The following is a 21,571-nucleotide window of genomic DNA, read 5'->3' on the forward strand; positions in this document are numbered from 1 at the left end:
TTTCTCACATCACCATCAATTATTAGAGTCAATAATGTTTCTGCACCCATAGCACATTTGGGATGTCTCACGTTTTTGTCTATTTAATATTTTGTACTTTTCTAAAATCGGCTGTCATGTTTATCTCCTCAGGGGTTTCTAAATTGCAAAACACCTATGTTGCTATCCCTTACAACCATTTCCTAAAATAAACAATATCAAAAACAAATCATTATTGTGAGGACGTATATTGAGCTTCCATGCTCACTTTTAAAATTCGCAAAGCCCCAACAATATGGGCTATAGTGATTTTGAAGAGTGATATTATGATATTCACAGTGATTTTACAAACAAAGATAATATGCAACTAAACTATACCATTTGAGACAGTTGACTAAGTAATAGTCTGCATGACTACAAAAGCAATGAGGCGTTTGAGTTTGTGAGTGTTATAGTTGTACTTGTCTTGTACTGTCTTTGAGTGTTCATTTTCATGGCCAAAATATTCTCAAATACTTCCTCTGATATGAACTAGTTTCACCTCTATTTTAGACGCAGTAGGCTAAAGTCGAGATGATAACTTACGAGCTGCTTGTTAGGCTTACCTTTGCCTGGTTAATAAGAAGCCCCACAAACGTGGACACCAGCATAGAGCGAGACATCGTCGGACTTTTTCTGCGCATATCCTGTTTGATAAAGGGGAAAGCTGAAGCCGGCGGTTCCTCTGGGACAGTGACAGTGTACGACTGTCTTATACTCGGCATTATGACTGGAGAAAACTAGCGAAATAAACGGCGCAATGTCTTAATATGGCTTAACACCAAAGCCAGAGTATTCCTGCGTATCAGTAAAGATCCTCTTTTTTTTCTTGCAGTCTTTCTGATGGTCCCTTGTAGGCTATTCCTCAGGTGATATTCTTGTCATGCACTGTGCTCAGTATATGTCCTTGGGCTCACGAGAGCTTAACATTCACGAATAATGCCGACGTATCGCGCAGGTCGCATACAATAAATATTGCAGTAGAGAAAAAGAAACAGAATTGTACTAAATCGACTCGCGCTTAAATATTCTGACAGGTGTTCTGTATTCAGCCGGTTGTAGTCCGGGTGCGCGAGCGCTGAATGTCAGATATCAGCAGAGCAATAATGGAAAAGTCTGAGTGCTGTTTGCTTTTACTCGGGCGAGCACACGCCCCCTCGGCACGAGAGAGACGTCACCAAACGCCTCACGCTCTCCTGACGTCACCCAGCAGAGGACAAGACCTTCCCATTCATCTGTGACAGCAGCACTGAACACACAACCAGAGCATGTGTCCCTGTAGTCAGATAAGTTTCACCGGGTTGGAACGACATGAGGGTGAGTAAATGATGACGGAATTTCCATTTGTGGGTGAACTATCCCATTAAAAAGCTGCAGCCTTAGAAATGCAACAAGCAAACACAGCACAGGGGGAGTGAGAGTTATCATGACAAATAATTGCATCATCACACAACTGGTGTGTATACTTCAGCGATGACAACTGTCTGGGTTGCAAAACGTCAGACACCCCCTCCTACTATACACATTCAAAATATAATGTAAGCTGAAACAGACACTTACGCATAGACAGTGAACAGCGATCGTGGCATTTAGGAACCCACCACCAAACAAGCAATGTTGATAATAAATAATATTCTTAGATTGGTACAGCTTTTGGTATCTATTAAATAAATGTAGGCTATGTAATGGACCGTAAACACTTACAGTTTATTGAGGAAAGAAATCGAACTATTATGCACATTTTATTAAAGCAATTGTGCAAAATGGTCATTGAGTTGGTAAATTTACAGATTGACCAGTAATTCTGCAAAATGACTGAAGCTGAACAGTGCCATCGGCGGCCAGAGTAAAATCAGTTTGCACTGTGGCCTATTCGATTTTAATTAACTTACCTCACTTGCCTCAGTGTATTGCTCACAGGCTAAAATGATACTAATTACAAGACTTTTCACTATAGGCTGATACTGAGTGACTTCAGGGCGTCCCTTTGCACATTTATATGTGCAAAGGCTATATTTATATAGCCTTCCTATTCAAGTTACTCTTTAGATAGCTCAGTGGCAACAAAGTGTACAAATGAATTTTAAAGGAGTCGTCATTCACTGCCCCTACCAGAATGCCTGAATTAACTACAGTTCCTTACATAAAAACCTTTACTTTTTTTTCAGGGTATTTATTTTTGTTTGTTTTACCATTATTTGCTTTAATTATATTATTATAAGTATATATAATTAATTTATTAGTCTACAATATTTTGTTTTATGCAACCATAAAAGGTACTTTTCATTTGAATAAAACGGCATTTTCTACTTAACAATATGATGTAATAGAAAGTTTTGTGAGATGTGATGGTTGTAGTTTCATGACTCAATACTGTTACTAACATTACTCTAAATCTATCCTCTAGTGACCCTATTACCTCACCCTAAATTGCTCCACACTAAAAGGCCCAGCAGACCAGTGACCCAGAAGCAGCTGTTGGGCAATTTGTGTGGGAACAATGGCAAAAAGCCCTAGTGGTATTTCTCTAAAGCTCTCCTGAGTCTTTTCACCAGCCTATTATGTAAGCAGCATCTAAAGCATGGCAGAGCTGGCCTATTCTGTGCAAATAATTGCATTCATCTTATGAAACACACTCTGAGTCGAGCTTATATAAGAGCTGTTTGAAGCTGTGTGCTGAGCCTTATATTCATGCCAGCCACAATCCACATCATCAGTGATGGACATGCCAAAGCATTGCCATCTCACTGCCACAACTAACAGATGTGCTTATGTGAGAGAGACACACACTCAAAGCGAATTAGAGGGACTGTCTGTTTTGTAGATATCTGAATAACAGGCCTCTCTATATAAACAAACCAGAGCGACACATGAGCACAAAAGGAGAGCGTGCCTTCATAATAACAACAGAGGGCATCTAGACAAATAGTATTGAAATGTTTTTTTTTTTTATAAAAATGTATGTATTGCAAAATGTATTGCTGTGGACTTTAAGCCAGTCACAGACTTTAAGGACATGGAAACATGGAAAATGACTGTTTTATGATTTCGTATTATGATGACTACATTCTCTTTTTGTAATGTGTATTTATTTGTTCATAAATTATATTAAATCAATAAATCAGGTCATAAATAAAATCTATGATAATAGTATATGAAATGTAATTTGCGTTTAGCCCTAAAAATCTTTTAACTTTTTTGGTGAAGAATACTTTGATGTTGTTCTTTACAAGATGTTGTTCTTTAGTGGTGTACAGAAAGAAAACAAGTAATGCTTCCTGTGATTCCTTATTGGAAAAAAACATTAATTGGGCAGCATTCTATCTATTCTATCTGGAGTGCCTTTCACAAGTATATAACCTACACAAGCATGCCATGAATGACTGGTGTTTACATAACTGAGCTAATCAGCATGCAGGGCTGTTGCACAACAGAACTCCATAGTTAGACTGGCACAGAGGTCATTGCTCTCAGGGAACCAACCAGTGTTGATGCTAGCATGATGGAGGATTTAAGCCCAGAATAAGTGAGAATGATTGGGCGTGAGCCCTTGTCTAACATTCTTGGTAATTGACCTCTAACTTAATTATTAACTGTCAGAGGTCCTGAAGACGGTTTAAGCAGGTTAGTAGATAAAGTGTCAAGTCAGCATGGAAGAGTTCTAGTCTTTGTGGAAAGATACCGAGAACAGCAGAAAAAAAAGACAAGCATATCTTGTCAATTCTGCCACCGTTCACAAAACATCTATTCACACAGGTGCATGACAGAAGAAGAGAAAAAGAGAAAGACTGCTTGCGTTTAAAGTCTATCATAAGCAGCAGTCCTCGACGCAGATGGAGTGATGTCACCAGAACCACTGCAGTGACTCATTCGGAACCCGCCAGTCAAAAATAGACCAAAACATCACACTGACCTCTAAACACTTCCAACACACACAGACATATCACAACACGAAAAACATCACAGTGACCTCTAAATTATTCAAACGGTGGGTGCACTAAACACAACAGGCAGAGCAGCAGAAGTCTTGAATATAATCACACTCATAGTCTCATACCAACCACAACACACCCCTGGGTCAGTGAGGAAAAAAAGGAAAAACCTTTTTAAAATATGGTTTAAAACACACACATATATAATAAGTATCGGAAGTATCGATACTTTAGTATCAATCCGCCCATAGTCAAAGAATGCAAGGAAAAAACGGATGCTGTGTTAATTGAGTTTACCATTTGTAATGAAAACATTCATTATGTGTGAATTTTGTAAGCCCAATTAATGTGATATATTATAAAACATATTATTATAAAATAATATCTACATTTTTCAAATATATTTTAATGCAGCTTCAAACATGATAAGAAAATCAAAATACTATGGCCATGAAAAAGAATATGTGGCCACATTGTACTAATTTGTTTACTTGTTTTATGAGGGAATAGATATTTTGGCCACAATTTAAACTAAATAAAGTGTTGCATTTTATATATTATTTAAACTTCCGCATGTCATGTGCTGGGCTCCATAATTATTATTAATATTTTTATATTTTTTTATATTTTTTTTACATTTAACAGTCAGACTACATTTTTTTTTAAAAGACATTCTGATATTGACACACAATTTATTTTTTTTCCCCGGAAGTATAAAAGGGGCGCCTTGCAAACATGACATTCATCTTTTCGTCTTCAGGGACTGTTCTGTTTGTAAACGCTGAAAGATTATGGTAAGAGAAATTTTAAAATGAAACGCACAGGGAAGGCTGATTGTTTTCAGAAGTGTGCTGACCCGTGCCCAAGATATTTGACGCCGGGTGACACACATGAACTGTGCGTTTTCTGTCTGGTTGAAGATCACGCACAGGCGGTTCTCGAGGGCATCTGGACCTCGTGATTCAGGTCCTGCTCGTACTGAGGCAGAGCGGCAACTTGCATCATGGGGTTCCTAGAAGGACCTCGCCGATCGCCTTGAGATCGCCAGCTCAGACGATTCGGCAGCTGACGAGGGTGAATTGGAGATGGATGAGGAAGACTATTCTCATCATAGACCATAGACCACCAGCTCAGGCGAGGTGATCTTCACACGGAGATTGATAGGGCATGGAAGAACCCATACTCTGCCCGGATCCACCGACATCAGCGGGCTAGTTTTGCTGATGTTGAGGGGATTGGAGAACATGGGTATGTGTCGATGCCGCCTATTGACGAGACGTTTGCGAACTATCTCATGTCTGGGCGGGCGTTGACACTGAGAGCTGAAGACTACAGCACGTTTGAATGGCAGAGCATACATGGCAGCGGGTCAGGCCAGTGCTGCCCTGCACACCATGGCGGTGCTGTAGGCGTACCAGGCTGAGCTGCTGGGGGATCTCGACCAGGGGGCAGGGATATCCCCTGAGGCGGTTGCTGAGCTGCGCGCACCACAGATCTTGCTCTCCGGGCCACTAAACATACTGCCACCGCGATCGGTCGGTCGATGGCGGCGATGGTGGTCACGGAGAGGCATCTGTGGTTAAAACTGGCTGACATCGGGGAGAAAGAAAAGGCCTTTCTCTTTGACTCGCCGGTTTCACCCTCTGAACTTTTTGGCACCTCCATGGAGGTGGTGGTTGAAAAGTTCAGGGAGGCGAAGGCGCTCAGCTGCTTTTAGGACTTGTATACCACTGAGCTAGCCGTATTAGGCCTCCTGTGGGTGGGCCCAATAGTTATGTTGGTGTAGTAATGGTTCCCAACAGTGTATGTTTGTAGCAGAATAGACTTGCTATCAGCTAGTAGGCCCAACTAGGCCTCCCTGATAGGCGAGTCCCCAGCACTGTGAAGATGGCTGACAGCACTGGCTTGCTTCAGGCTTAGTAGGCCCTCTTTAATCCTCTAAGTGAGTCTCGACTGACGGGTATACAAACAGCAGTGTTGATGGTCAGGCCCTGGCCTTAGCAGGCCTTCCTGACCCTGAGCCCCATCATGGGGTGCTTGACTGTTATTTCACTGGCCAATCAGACAATTGGCCTCTCTGGAGGCAAGCCCCTATTACGATCAGCCAAATAGGTTTGACCACTATCAGGCGGTTGGGCCTTATCAGGCCACCATGTAGCTCAGTCCCCAACCTCTCTGGTTCGTGGCAGTTAGTTTCTTACATAAGGAGACTTTCAGGAGGCCAACGTTCAGGAGGCCGGCTTTAACAGGCCACTCCGAAACTGAGCCCCAGGACTGGCTGGCCTCAGCAGGCCGCCCTGGGACTGGCACCCGGATTCAGGGCTCATAGCAACCAGTTGTTTAGCTTGCTATCAGGTAGTAGGCTTCTTCAGGCCTCCCTGAATGCGAGTTTCCACATAGGGTGGTTATCAGGTAGTAGGCCTCACCAGGCCTCCCTGAAAGTGAGTTCCCACATATGGTGGTTATTCATTTTCTGCTACTGGTTCCCTCCCGGAACCTCTTTTTATCCTGCCTACAGCCTGGTTTGCCTACCAGGCGGACCATGTGCTCCCCTCACTGAGGGTCACTATGAGTACGCGGACTCCTGAGTCTGGTCAGGCCTCCTCTGTGCTTTGAAACACAAGCGCTGGGTAGATCTGTGGATCGAGCAGAGAAACTCCCCTCGCTGACAAGGGTTGTAAGTGCTATGCTGAGTCATGCTTTCCTGGATACCCCGTCTCTGAGATCCGGGTCTGAGTGGTTCACTTGTCAGCTTCGCAGTCCCTCAGGTTGGATGCCTTACCTTAGGCAAGTGTCCAGAGGCTCTGTCTTCGGACAGACAGGAAGTTGGCCAGACTGAAGTGTCCAATGTAAGTGACGCCAGGTCAGGCCTTCCTGGTGGCATTTCGGGTGAGGTTAGGGTTAGGGTTAGGATCACTATATGTTTCCCCTGAATAGTGATTGGCTGGCGCTCCTTCGGGTTCCCTAGCCACATTCCCTAGAAGGGACCCCTCCTATTTTGAAGCTGTGGTCCTAGGCCCTTGAGTAGGCCCAGGTAGGCCTTTCATTAAACAAGGTTTATGTAGGTTTCCTGTAAAGCGTATAGCTTGGGCTATGGCCATAGGGAATGCTGTCACTGAGAGCCCAGTGTGACCTGAGGGTGAGTGGTTCTGGCATTTCATTTGAATTTGCTGGTTCTGACAGTTGTCACTGCCAATGGGCATGCACTCCCCTTAGCATGGCGGCGTGGGTATATCGTTCCCCAAAGCGTCAATTCCCCAAAGCCCCTTTCGAAAGGGAACGTCTCAGGTTACGACTGTAACCTTTGTTCCCTGAGAACAGGGAACGAGACACTGCATCTTTCTGCCATGCCTTGGGGCCTGGCTACCAAACAGTCCCATCAGACGATAAGGTTAATGTCATGTTTGCAAGGCGCCCCTTTTATACTTCCGGGTCGCACGATGATGATATCATGGGCTGTCGCAGGTCAATAGGATTGCCGTGATTCGATAGCATTTTCAGACACCTGTCACGCCTGAGGCGTTCCCCAAAGCGTCAATTGATGCAGTGTCTTGTTCGTTGTTCTCAGGGAACAAAAGTTACAGTTGTAACATGAGACGTTTTTCTCAGCTTTTTGTTCAAAATGTTGCTTTTTTATGACTTACCCACTATCAAGTGTTGATAAAAAAGGATGCATGAAGCTAGTATAAAATGTTTTTAAAATGGAAAGAGTTAAAGTACAATTAAAGATATATATCAAGTATAAAAAAGTAATACAAATAGGAACATAGTAGTAAAGAGCAAAAATAATATATAAATAGAAAATGATAATGATAATGATGTTCACTTAAAGAAACCTTACATGTATACTTGCAATATAAAACTACTAAACTAGTAGTTTACTGAGAGTATACTTCAAAGTGTACTTTCATAAACAAAAAGTAGTAAACTATCAGTATACCTATAAGTTCACTTGTATAGTTGCAGTACAAATGAAAAACTTAGTTGTTAACTAGTCGTGTACCCAAAGTTTACTATTGTTGCACTTAAAGTATACTTAAAAGTATACTTTTAAACTAAAAAGTGGGCCAATTTAGTTCCAAGTAGTATTGAAACTGTACACTTACAAGTTTACTTAATAAAATGAACTTGAAGTATACTTATTTTTTGTAAGGGTACACAGCTGTGTTCCCTGAGCATGTTGTGTGTCATGGTTTTGCAATGTTGAGTATGCAAAATATGCACATGTGTGCGCGTTAGGTTCCACTGACTACAGACAGGTCAAACACTGAAGGGTCCCTGGAATGCATGCCGCTAGTTTGACAAAGGGTCACATCAGATATCACTATCATGCACAAACACACATTTGCAGACACTCACAAACAGACACATTCTTAGCTTCTTCATTCATTTAGAAACGGTTCCACTTTCTGCTGGAAATCTGACTTCTCAGAACTTATACATAAATAACCACACAGTTAAACTACAATCACTGTGGCTTCTGTGTAATGAGCAACATGCACATTGGTGCTGCTGGTTAATGAATTCAAAGTACCACGTAACACATTTGGAGCATCTAGGAAAGCCAAGCAAGAACGGACCTTTCTCCCTTTCTCAGAATACATGTAACCCTTAAAGTATTCTTATTTCCAATCTGCATATCTTGCAAATGGCTCCTGACCAAGAGTATATCATGGCCAGCTTGTTTTTACTGAAGTCCTCTCTTTCCTACTAATGCATGAATAGTGTGCTGTAAAACATGATTGGTTATTAACTCAAATGACTGATGGAAAACTATTGCATTAACTATTTATCCCATATTATTCTTCATGGGCATGGTCTAGCTTGCATATAGTGCTTTATACCCAAATACACTCATCTAGGACAAGTAAAAACAGTCATGGTGGTTATTCTGAATGAACGTATATAAATAAAACTATAATTATATTAATATAACTGTCAGTTATAAAAAGGTCTGCAGAGGTTAGGTGAGGTGATGCAAGGTGTGCTGTATTCCAAACATTTTCCTGTCAGTTCTAAACGTCTGTAACCTGACCAGCTCTATGCTTTTATTACAGCAATAATCAGAGTGTTTCAGGGTTAATGCACATCTACAGCAGTAGAGAAAGAAGAACAGGCAGAGAGGAAACTGGGGGATTTTTTTATTCTTTACTAATAAAAAATATAGCCATACTATATTTATTTATATTTATGTAATTATTACATTATTAACCCTATTACATTACGCCAGCCCCAATTGGCTGGCAGACATGACGTAGTGTCTAGGAGTGTCTACCTGGCCAAGAGTATAAAGTACTCTTTAAACCTCAGTATAAAGGTTTGTTCGACTTGAACCGGCGCTGCACAGACCGATCGGTTTATGACATCAAAGTACCGCGAGAGCAATTCAAAAGCATAAGGAGCCGTCTACTTTCTATTCGCTCTCTCGGTACTTTAATGTCATTCACCGATCGGTCTGTGCAGCGCCGGTTCAAGTCGAACAAGCCTTAAGACTCTTCTCGCTTCACACCAGAATCCTACAAACTTTTCAACGAACTTCTGGATGAATTACTGGCCACCACGCCGTTTTTTGCCTGGCTCCTTCGATTCGCATTCCAGCCGATTGCAAGGATTGTTCGACACTACAATGGCTGCAGCAATGCAGTCTATCCCGGCAAGTGAGGGAGATTCTGTGCGACTCTGTTCATGCGGGAACAAAATTTCATGCAAGGACACACACCTGTGTGATCACAAGAATCACAAGAGATCTGTGTTGTCACGGATCTCTCTCTGCATCTTCAGACATGCGCGGTTTAAGCCGCTGGGAAGCCATGGCCACAATGGTTATCCAAGAGAGAGTACGATGGCTTAATCTGGCTAATCTCTCTGACAGGGAAAAAGAAGCCATCCTGGAAGCTCCGGTCATTGCAGAGGGCATTTTTGGCTCAGCTCTAACACTTATGCAAAAGAGATGCAAAGACAAAAAGAGGGATGAGGAGGCCTTGCAACTCTGTATGCCGAGAAAGATGCAGACTGCACCACCACCGCCACAGACCTTCGCCCAAGCTACGGCTCCGCCGACCCCCCAACTTTCGCATTCTGAAACGGCAGAGACCGAACGTGAGTGCAGCGGGTCAGAGCAGAGTACAGGAACAGAGAACTGCCTGGCCTAGGAAGAACTATCCGCCTGCAGCAGCTCAGACGGTCCAGCCAGCTCCTCAACATTATCCTCATCCCCATCTTCAGGGAGCAAGGAGGAAGAAGAAGACAGTTTGACAGGGTCTTCCCCAGGGAAGGGAATCAAAAGCCCACCAGTTCGCTAGCTCCCGACCCTCAGTCGTTCAGCGTTCGACAAGTCACGAGTTACACTGTTTACAGATGTTCTGTGGGGAAAACAGTGCCCGGTTGGGTCAGGGGAAGCACAGCGGTGAAAAGGAAAAGACACGGTGCCGTGGTGCACACCCACCCACTAGTCTCAAGCACTTTTCATGTTCAAATTTCAATAAAGTTTTCACTGTACCCCCAGAGAATGTTGCAAAACAATGCCTCAAAAAATGTTGCAAAACATATTCACAGAACACATTATACCATCACCTCGGGGAGCAATCGATCCCGTAGAGGTGATGAGCCACTCAGACTCTGTCCGAACGCTAAGTGCCCATGCATGTGCAGTACAGACCACAAACTCGGCTCAGGGAAAAAGGCATTCGTCTCGCTACTTACATAGACGACTGGTTGGTGACAGCTCAGTCAGAGCGAGAACATTAAGTGAGGTGTCTCACCAGATCACCCTCCTTGCTGTGTGAAGCGAGGAAGAGGTGTGCTTGTTTTGAATGTCGTAATGACGTTGTGTTGCTCCTCTTATACTGACGGTCAGGAGCCACTCCCAGACACTACGTCATGTCTGCCAGCCAATTGGGGCTGGAGTAATGTAATAGGGCTTCTGAGGAATACACGGAAGGGGCGTATACCATAGTGAGACACCTTACTTAATGCTATCAGAAAACCAGGGTTACGCAAGTAACCTATTGTTTTGGTTCTTTAGTTGTTGTCGGCTGTAAGGAACTTTGAAATAACTAAAATCATTTGGCGAAGTGATATGGAACTGTAATGCGGTCAAGACCAGCCTGGAACTACTTTAGCTGTGCGTTTCCCTGAAAATAATTGCACACATTAGAATGTTTGTCAAACAATCAGATTCAATCATTCTACAGCCCCGTAGTAAAAAATATTCTTATACCATGGTCTGTCTGAATACTCGATTCAGATTGGCTGGAAGGTACTGTATGCAATAAAACTGTTTAATGCACAGGTAGTTCCGAGTCAGTTTAATCACCATTCTATATTAATGTGCTGATTTCACTGAAGCACACACACGCATACGTCACTCAAGAGATCGTGCTGTGCACACACAGAAAAATTCAGGAGCACAGAAACTTGTTATAAACACTGCCCCGTGACTTTTATTAATAAAATAGCTTCGCTAATGAATTGCTACATATTTCTCAGCAACGAGGGGGTAACATCATTGGTTCTGAAGTAACTAAACTCACATCTTTGTTGTTAATAGAGAGAGACACTGAACAGACGCAAGTAATTCACACATTCACTCATCTCTCTCTTTCTCTCTCTCTCTCAATAATATTTTAAATAAATGCTATATCATTCAATAAATGTAATATTACGCACAACTTTATCTCTGTGTCTGATTCAAAACGGGCAGTATGCTAGATCTAATGAGCCGTAACAGACAAAAATAACCACCATTTTTACTTTTCCGGCCAAATATTGCACTTCAGACATCAGTAACAGCTTTAAGTTGTCAATGCTGGCAAATAACCATTGTATAAGCGGGATAATCATAACAGCTAGCTGTGGATTGGCATTTGTGTAAATCACAAATGTGCATGGCTCATGATAAAAACAGAACATGGGTCAAAATATTGTGTTTTTTATTAATCTGTTGCTATCATGCACAGCAGTGAACAATACTTCGGTTTGCTGTATGTGCGTTGCATGAGGGACTCTTGAGGAAGACTGTGGATTGCAAGCCATTTGCCACTCTGATTTCACTCACTCTGCACGATTACACTGCATGCTCTCTCTTGCTCATATCCAAGGAAAAATCATCACCACTGTCAACAACTACATGCGTTCTGTTGAATTAATGAAGTTGCCATTTTTTACTTTACTTCCTGAACAATTGCGCCAGAGTCCAAGTTGCTTTCACATTCATGCAAATCACGGCAAAGTTCCAGTGCAACCAAACTCAGAACACCTCCAACAGGTATCCCGGTGCGCTCCCAGGTCCATATGACAGATTTCACATTACCAATTTTTCATGTGAACCATGCCCCATTTAGAACTAAACTGCCAGTGTGAAAGCACCCTTAGTGGAGTTTTTAGCAACTTCAATGCAGGTTACATTGTTACGCACTAGGTGGCTTGTGAGGAACTGTCTTTATGAGTGAGTTAGTAACCCATTTATTCAATTCAAAAACACTGATTCATTCAGGAATGAAACCAGGTTGGGTCGGCAAACACGCCCCCGCGTTTGGCTGGATTTTCTTCACATTGTAGCACAATAAACTTAAATGACTCCGTCATTAATGGTCATACAGAAAAAAGAAATATAAAAAAAGAATCTGTGATATTTCTACTTTTGTATGTGTCCACTTACAATCAAATCAAAACATTGTGCTTTTGTAAAATAAAGAAAATAAACAGGGTGTGCGTTCTACCTCTCCGTCGCGGTGAACTTTTTTTTCTTGAGCACGTCTATAAACTGAAACAAAACTCAGCGAATACTTGTCACACATTTATGAGCCATATACCTTTATAAACATTTAAGTGTGTACTTTTAAATGATCGGATTCAAACTGAAAACAAATATTCTCTGTTTAAGTAATTTGTATAAAACCAACAAGATGTCCAGTATCTCAAACGCTTGCTCATTATTTTTAATTTGACCACGCCCACGCTCGCAAAAGAGATTCACATGCAAATTTCCACATGGAACGCGAACGCGCTCATTACCTCAAAAACAAAACACCAAAAAACTTCACAAGTCTCTGCTTTTCGTCGAGTTTGAAAGACGCGCCGTGAGCTTACATTGGATTTACCTCAGAAGAAGAAGAACGCGATTTGAAGACAAGAATGATGTAAGGTAAGAAATTCTTACTTATTAGTTTGTTATTGTTGCATAAACTTCACATTGCAGTTGAACTGTTGCTAGATATATGGTGAATATTATAATATTTAGACCCGTGTTTACTGTTAAATACTGTTTGTGGATATCTGCTCAAACGTAGATATGTATAATATGGTAACCATAATGTTTCATATTTTGGAGCATGCTGTGCGTTTGAATGTATCATATTTTGGAGCGCGATCGTGTTTGAAAAGCAAAACGCACCAAAAACATTAGGCTTTATGTTTTTACTATTATCTTATTTCATATCATCATAACAAATGGAAACATTTTAAGTAACATATGATAATCAATATATTTTTCTCTAGCGTAGTTGTTACTGAAATCTTTTGGAAGATTTATAGGCTGCTATAGGTTATTGTTATTATTATTTTATGCAGCACTGCGCATAGCCTATGCCTACAAGGCACAACAAACCTGGTGTTCATTATATTCTATATTGTTGGAAACATTTGTGTGTGTGTGTGTATTCTGTGAATTTTAAAAAGCAATTTTAACCAGAAAAATCTAAAATTTATTCCCAAAATCGTGCAGGCCTAGTTTCTCTTGATACCAGTATGTTCACTTTTTTTCTTTTCTTTCTGGGACCAGATGCCACTGAGTCCTGCTGACTTCAACATTCACATGAGTCTCTGTATATGAACATGGTAAAGGTTCTTTGTCTTTCTCAGGTGTGAAAATCCATACATATTAATGAGATGATCACACCTCCCGCATAAAGCTTTCTCACACAAAACACGTCTTAAGCCCTATTCGCACGGGATTAGTATTACCTAGGGACCTCCGGTAATTTGTAATAATCGCAGAGGTCGTCTGTGATTTTTATCCCGTGCGAATCTGCCATGTCTGTAAAAATGTCTGTAAAAATTCCCCCGAAAATTACCTACCGTATTTCGGCCAACACAGGGGTCCTCTGATAATACCAGTCCCGTGCGAATCCCCATGTCTGTGATTAGGGCTGTTTTTCTGTGAGCCTATCGTTTCCTAAAGAACGTAATAACCATTATGGGCCGTTTAACAGTCCATTTTACGTCTGTATTAAAACTATATTAACAATAAAATCTCTCGATATGCTCTACTCCAATCCGATTATAGTTTTTCTCCAATAAAAACTATGAAGTGCTGCAAAAGTCATGGAAACGTCAAATTAAGTATTTTGGCGCAACATGGAAGCTCTTTTGGAAAGTTTGGACGCTTTTTGTGGTAGTGTAATTTAGTAGTCTGTATCGTGGAGCATTTCTTTGTCTCACACGGCCTCTAAAGACATCCATCCTGTAAGTATCTCAAGAAATCAAAGTGTGAAAGAGTAAAAATGATATAAAATGAAATAAACCAAATAAAATGAATAGAAATAGAAAAACAAGCCTATCGCGACGTTTCGGTATTTATAATACCTTCTTCAGGCAGGCTTGTTGTAAATATGGACAAAGAATAAAAGAAAAAGAAGATATATTATATATTTATACAATAATATCATATTCTATAATATATATAATATATTTCTCTAATAAATTGGTTTTAAATAAGTTCTTTTCTTGAATTGCAATACTGCAGCGCGATCTTCGTTTCAGCACGTTCAGCTAGTGAAGTGTGAATGGGTGGGCGCACGCTGTAAAGTCCGTAAACTCGAGGGAATTACAAACATTTATTTGCCCGTATGAATGAGCCACCAAAAACACAGACGTCAGGGGGTAATTTCTTAATTACAGAGGTCCAGGGGTAATACTAATCCCGTGCGAATAGGGCTTTAGAAATTTTAAATCAATATATTGTCTTATCTGAATGAGCAGTCAGGGTGATTTTCACATAGTTTTGGAGCAAATATTCTAGGCTACGTGATACAATTTTCAAAAGTCTTGTGAAGAAATAATCAGTATGGGTTTCATGGCCTTATTTCAGTGACAATTTTTTTTTTTTTTTTTACAAACCACCCATAAATTTCATTATCTCAAAACTACAAACTTTTACATACATGCTGCTGATATATTATTGTAGCAGAGTTTGTGCTAAATACAGTGTAATAAGACTTTAACCATGACAATGTCACAAGTAACAGAAATAAGCACAAATGTCAGAGCATGTCAGAACACCTCCAGGGCCAGAAAACAGCTCAGACCCCAGAGGGTTAAACAAGTAGATTATTTGAATTTTCATGTGAATTCGGTATTGACAGTATTGACAAAATTATTTGCGATCTGCTAGTAGAGAATGTGCTTAGCTCATGAATACATGAGAGACTTTTACTAGAAATTGATCTTAAACTGGAAAGAGCTGTTACGATAGCAAACCAGATTAAATCTGCTGCTGATCAGGCTAAATCCATTTCAAATTCCCTCCAAGTTACTGCCCCCGTAGGAGAAGTGCAGTACACAGAAAAATGCAGAACAAGGGAGAAACATTTTAAAGGCCCTCGATGGTTCAATCCCAGAGATATGGGCATGTTAATGTGGCTCCAGTAAATTGGTAAATTGTACACATTTTCAGTGCTCAAAAACCAAATGTGGGTCACTATGCATACAGCTGATTTAAAGAGGAATACCTAAAGAACAAATAATGTTAAAACTAGAATCTAAAAGTATTCAAGATATCTTAATATCCTTCTAGATTCTCATTCTTAATACATTTTTCTTTTGGAATCTTAATTTTTTAGGCCCTATATAGTTCAGTCCCATAGATATGGGGATCTCAAAGCAGCTCCATGTTCAAATTGCTGAATTTTACCCATTTTCAATGGTCAGGAGCCAAATGTAGGTAACTTTTTAAATAGCTGACAGTTATTGTGTTTAAAGAAGAATGTCTGAAGAACAAATTACCCTGAAACAAGAAATGTATCTGGTTTCCCTCTATCAAAACAATTGAATACAACGTCTCGGTTACATATGGTAACCCTCGTTCCCTGAAGGAGGGAACGGAGACGCCACGTTGAGACCGACAAATAGGAATCTCGCTAGAGAGGCCAATCTACTCCGAGTGAAACTAAACGAGCCAATGCACATTGGCGTGCAATCATTTGCATCAGCTGTTCAGCCACGCAGCGCGGGTATGTAATGAGGAGCAGGTACGATTGCACTTCAGTTTTTTGCTGAGGAGCCGAGCCAATAAGCTGGCTGCCCCAATGGGCCACAGCAGATGTGGCGACGGGACGTGGCGTCTCCATTCCCTCCTTCAGGGAACGAGGGTTATGTAACCGAGACATTCCTCTTCAGTCGGTCAGTTGACGCCATGTCGAGACCGACAAATAGTCGACAGAGAAATACCCTGCCAAAGGGCCACAGCTGCTGACCCCATCCAGTGCCCTGTGCAAGCCTCTTGTCCCTTCTTGTCTGGAAGGATGATTGGAGAGGGCTTACACAGAGTATATCTGTCACTGTTGCGGGATAACCCATACAGTGAGATTATTGGATAACACTGAGAACGCTGCAGAACCCACATTCTTCCCCGAAGGAGTTATGTGGAGATATACATATGGAATAACCCGAAGGTTGTACTGCATATGAATACTGGGTGACTTAGCCCAAGGGAAAGAAACGGGCTTCTGTTTAGGTGCAGCCGTGGAAGAAATACACATATGGGATCCCCGCAGGTTCACACATATGGGACTCAGTCTTGACCCGAGGGCCGAGGGTGTTGGAGGTCTCAACAGGTTTTTCACTCTGGAGCAATAAGGGGCGCACAGTAGGGCGCAGCAAGCCGACAGAGCCGGGCCTCTCAGTGATTCTACCCGTTTAGGGTGAGAACACAGGAGGATTTATAGAGATATAGAGCTCTACACGTAGACTATAATATCTAGTGAACGTGTTAGGTGTCGCCCAGCACACAGCTCTACAGATATCTGTTAGCGAGGCACCACCGGCCAGTGCCCAGGAGGATGCAACGCCTCTCATGGAGTGAGCATGCAACCTGAGCGGGCAGGGCACGCCTTGTGCTTGGTAAGCCAAGGTGATGGCATCCACTATCCAGTGGGCCATCCTCTGCTTGGAGACAGCATTTCCCTTCTGCTGGCCTCCGTAACAGACAAAGAGCTGGTCTGAGGTCCTGAGACTTTGAGCTCTGTCCACGTACAGATGCAGAGCGTGGACAGGACAGAGCAAAGCCAGGGCTGGGTCTGCCTCCTCCAGGGGCAGCGCTTGCAGGCTCACCACCTGGTCCCTGAAGAGAGTGGTAGGAACCTTGGGCACATAGCCAGGCCGGGGTCTCAGTACAACATGGTTGTCACCCGGCCCGAACTCTAGGCACGATTCGTCGACTGAAAATGCCTGCAGGTCCCCTACCCTCTAGATGGAGGCCAGTGCAACCAGCAGCAAAGTCTTCATGGACAGAAGCTTTAAGTTTGCTGATTGCAAAGGCTCAAAGGGAGCATCCTGAAGTGCTCGAAGCACCAGGGAAAGGTCCCAAGAGGGTATGGAGGGGGGTCAAGGAGGATTTAACCGTCTCGCCCCTACTAAGGAACCTGATGACCTGATGACAGCCTTCGCTCCAACCCTTGCTGCAGGAAGGAAAGCACGGACCCTATCGAACATCTTCGGGGGTCCTCTCGGCGAGAAGAACACCACTCGATGAACAGGTTCCACTTCAAGGTGTACGCACGTCTTGTAGACGGCGCCCGCGCTGAAGAGATGGTGTTAAATACCTCTGGGGGTAAGTCACCTAGAACCTCCGCGTCCCGTCCAGGCTTAGATCTGATGTGTGGATGTGTTTGCATTGTTGATATCATTCTGATGTTCTATTCTGTTTTTTTTTTTAAAAAAGGGAAAATGTTGTGTTTATGGGTAGAATTGTGTTGGGACTACTATTTTGAAAGAATGCTGTAAGGAAGTGCTGTGTAATGATGTAATGTGTGTGAAAACCTAAGTAATGAGTAAAGTGAAGTTCGCTACTCATGTCTAGTGCTTTATTGTTTATGAAATTTTCTATACTGACAGACACCACACCATTGTTGCTAGTTCCACATTTTTTAATTAGAAAACGAAGGCTTGGGCTTATCTGTTAAACTGCCAACTGGAGATTTAAATCCATAGTGGAAGAAATTAGTTCCTCACACAAGAAGGTTTTTTAAGCAATCCATGGTTGTTTCTTATTTATTTAAATACCTGCTCTGTCGAACTGTTGTATAAAAGAAATATAACACTTGTGGTATAAACTAAGTAAATACAGATTACTACCGTAATAACCATTATTCACAATATTCTAAATAAACTAAGATATACATGTTTTAATCGCTATATACTTCTGTAAATGTAGTGGCTCTTGCCTTTTATTGCCTACTGATTCAGCCCAATAATGTGATCAACATTTAATCAATGTTAATTCTCGTTTATGTCCATAAAAATAACACTCAAGAGTACATTAAATTGCAAAATATGCCATTTTATGATGCTGTTGCCCATCTGTGTATTAATTAATGTTTGATTCTTTTAAATGTTCTTCACAAGCTCATTGCAATGCATTCTGGCATTCCCTTCTCTGCGACAAATATATGCAATACTGCATAATTGAGTTTTTGAGATTGGGCTAATGTGTTTACATGATGCATTTATAATCAGTCAGTCATGGAGTTTATTAGAATAGGGTTGAGCTTTAAACAGAAACTTTATTGTTAGGCATTCTTTGTTATATTTAGCCACAAAGCCGATAGTAGTAAAGAGGGTGTAATACAGGCCCGGGCAGAATCTGTGGGACATTTTTCTCTGCTGATTTTCAGGGAAAATCTGTATATTTTTCCAGAATGGTTTGAAATATGTCAAAATGTGTTAAATGGGACAGAGAGTATCCTGCTGAAGTGTTATTTGGAATTATTAAAAAGCCAAAATATGAGATCTTTAAACATGTAAGGGGCTGAGGATGTATTGAAGTTTGTTAAATGACAGGCGTCCCAATTCTGTGGAAATCTACAAATGCTTTTTTCAAATTGATTTTGTTTGGGTCTGGTAATAACCAATGTTTGTTTGTTTTAACAGGGTGATTAAAGTCACTGTCTGTATTTATATGTATTGTGTAGAATAGACACATCAACTGAGACATGATTGTGACAAATGACTTTTCACATTGTATGCAAACACTGCTTTCATGAGGATCAAAGGTTTTTCAGTGACAGCTGGAGTTATAAGAGGGATTACAGAAAACAGTGAGTATATGCGGGACAGTGGACACTGAGACAGGCAGAGACATAGTGTACCCTTGTATTTGCTATGGGAACGCAAAAACACTTAAAGCCCAAAAACTTAAAAAGACTCAAAGGCTCACATGAAAAAAGAAGCACATACATGCACAACTGTTTTCTTAGGTAACTCTGGCAACGGCTTTTGTTGCTGCTGTCCCATGTCTCTGATGTTTCCTCTAGTTCCCTCCGGACATTTTATCATCACCATGCCAACCACAGTGTGTCCTGGGAGTGTGTTACACCATAATATAAGTAAAAACACAATCTGTCTATAACCTACCGGTTAAATCATGACTTCTAATCAGTGTGTTTCCTTAACCTTTACCTGAATCTGCTCTATAGCAATGAGTACATAAGTGAGGACTGAAAATAGGGGCAAATTTTCCACATCATTAATCTGAAATTGCAACAGAGACACAGCTGCTTGGGACAGAGACAATAGGTTAGAAACAGGTCAAATGTTGATGTTATCAGAGCAATCAGAGATGGCTTAGTTGGCAGGTAAGTTGCATAACCAAGTCTGAGGTTCCTAGAAAATCAGGTATGTATACAGTATATTCATTACAAATCAAGGAAGCGATCAAAATACTCAAAATACTAAAATAAACCATCATGCATTAAGGCAATCATTACAAAGATATTTGGATACTTATGATAGATATAAGCTGGTTTTTCATAGAAATGAATTGTAGCTTACTCCCTCAAACCTTAAGCCACTTCTGCTGATTCAACGGAAGTGTTTACTCAAGGGGGCTAATTAATCCTGTGCCATTAGGTGTTTGTTACCTCTGGAGAGGTAGAGCCCTATGCAGTGCCAAACTAAAGCGTTGCACTAACTGTGCACTAAGTGTGGCCTGGAGGTGGATACTTGCATACCTATCTTTTAAGATATCATCAGCTTGTGTCATGAGTGGTTTTCCCATGAAATTATATGATATGATAGAAGTCAAAAGATAACTGGTGACTTAAAAGCAGACAGTGTATTTAGAGAATCACCAAAGTATTTTGACATAATTCATTACAAGGTTCACACAGAATTTGCACTTAAATGTCTGCAAAGACTGGAGGAAAAAAAGTGCAGAATTCTGATGATTTTAATACATTTTTTGAAGCGCACTTACTCTTGTAAAGCTCATCACCAAGATGCTAGAGTGTTCTGGGTGCTTGCTAGAACATGATGCAGTTGTCAGGGATTTCCCAGGTAGTTGATATGGTGTTCTGAATGTTTGCTGGGTGGTTATTCACCTAAAGGCTGGAATACATTACATGAAATCTTGACTCACATTGGAGGATTATGTTTGTTTGGAGCATTCCACTGCAAATTGTTTTGTAATCAATTGCAGTGAACGTTTTATTGAAAGAAGAAGTAGTGACAACTGTACAGCAGCCACATCACAAAGCATAAGTAAGCACTTCCTCAATGCTTTGTCTGTATATGATGATTTGATAGAGGGGCAATAGAGAGATGCAGGTATATGATGTCAGAACCCAGAAGCCCAAGTCGCCGCTGGTTCCTTCGAGATTTTCCTATGGGGCTTTATAGGCTAATGAGTTTTTCAATTTATGAGTAAAATAAAGCCTTTGGCAAACATAACTTGACGATACTTTGACGTTTTGTTCTACAACATACAGTGCACACACTCACACCCCAAGCTGTCTTATCCAGTTACTTGTTAAAAAAACGTACGTTTTAAAAAACGAGCATAAACGCTTCAAAGTTCGCATTTTCACTATAGGTGTGTAATTATACGTCAAGTTACTGTATGTTTACCACAGGCTTTATTTTACCCATAAAAAAACAAAAAAACATGATAAAATCCCATAGGATTTCTAGAAGGAACCAGTGGTGAATTTTTCTTTCAGGTTCTGATGTCATACCTGCACCAGTCTATAGAAGGGGGCATTGATGACTTTTCTAGAGCAATGATATTAGCCAGTCATAACAGTGGCTGTTTGCTGTCAAGTCTTAAAGGAGACACAGCACTAAAATGGAAGGTTTCTGACAGAGGATCAGAATGACACAAAAAGTTTTTTTGTGTGCAAAAAACTTTACTAACATTATAAGTGAACCTCAAGGAGCATATAAAAATAATAAAAAGGCATGTCATGCTCATGTCATCTTCTTTAAAATTTCAGTATCTTCGAATGAATGTATGTCCAATATCAACCAATTCAATACTTTAAAATCTAAACTCTAATTTACATTTACATTACATTTACTTTTAATCATTTAGCAGACGCTTTTATCCAAAACGACTTACAAATGAGGAG

At 41.0% G+C, this 21,571-nt stretch overlaps 1 protein-coding gene across 5 annotated transcripts in view; it reads right to left on the reverse strand.

Moving 5' to 3' along the window:
* usp2b (ubiquitin specific peptidase 2b) overlaps positions 1 to 21,571 on the reverse strand; it is a 47,940-nt gene that overhangs the window by 11,001 nt on the left and 15,368 nt on the right. For 2 of the 5 annotated variants that reach the window (XM_082171482.1, XM_082171479.1), the window contains exon 1: positions 585 to 1,118. The exons of 1 other annotated variant lie outside the window; for it this stretch is intronic. In XM_082171482.1, coding sequence (XP_082027608.1) covers positions 585 to 743 — 159 coding nt within the window. In that variant the 5' untranslated portion in view covers positions 744 to 1,118. Of the gene's footprint in view, positions 1 to 584; positions 1,120 to 21,571 lie in introns of those variants that run through there. 2 more of the 5 variants (XM_082171481.1, XM_082171480.1) reach the window with 2 other exon arrangements.

Source organism: Leuciscus leuciscus (genome assembly GCF_965113295.1).
Source record: "Leuciscus leuciscus genome assembly, chromosome: 5".
In the NCBI taxonomy this organism is placed as follows: domain Eukaryota; kingdom Metazoa; phylum Chordata; class Actinopteri; order Cypriniformes; family Leuciscidae; genus Leuciscus; species Leuciscus leuciscus.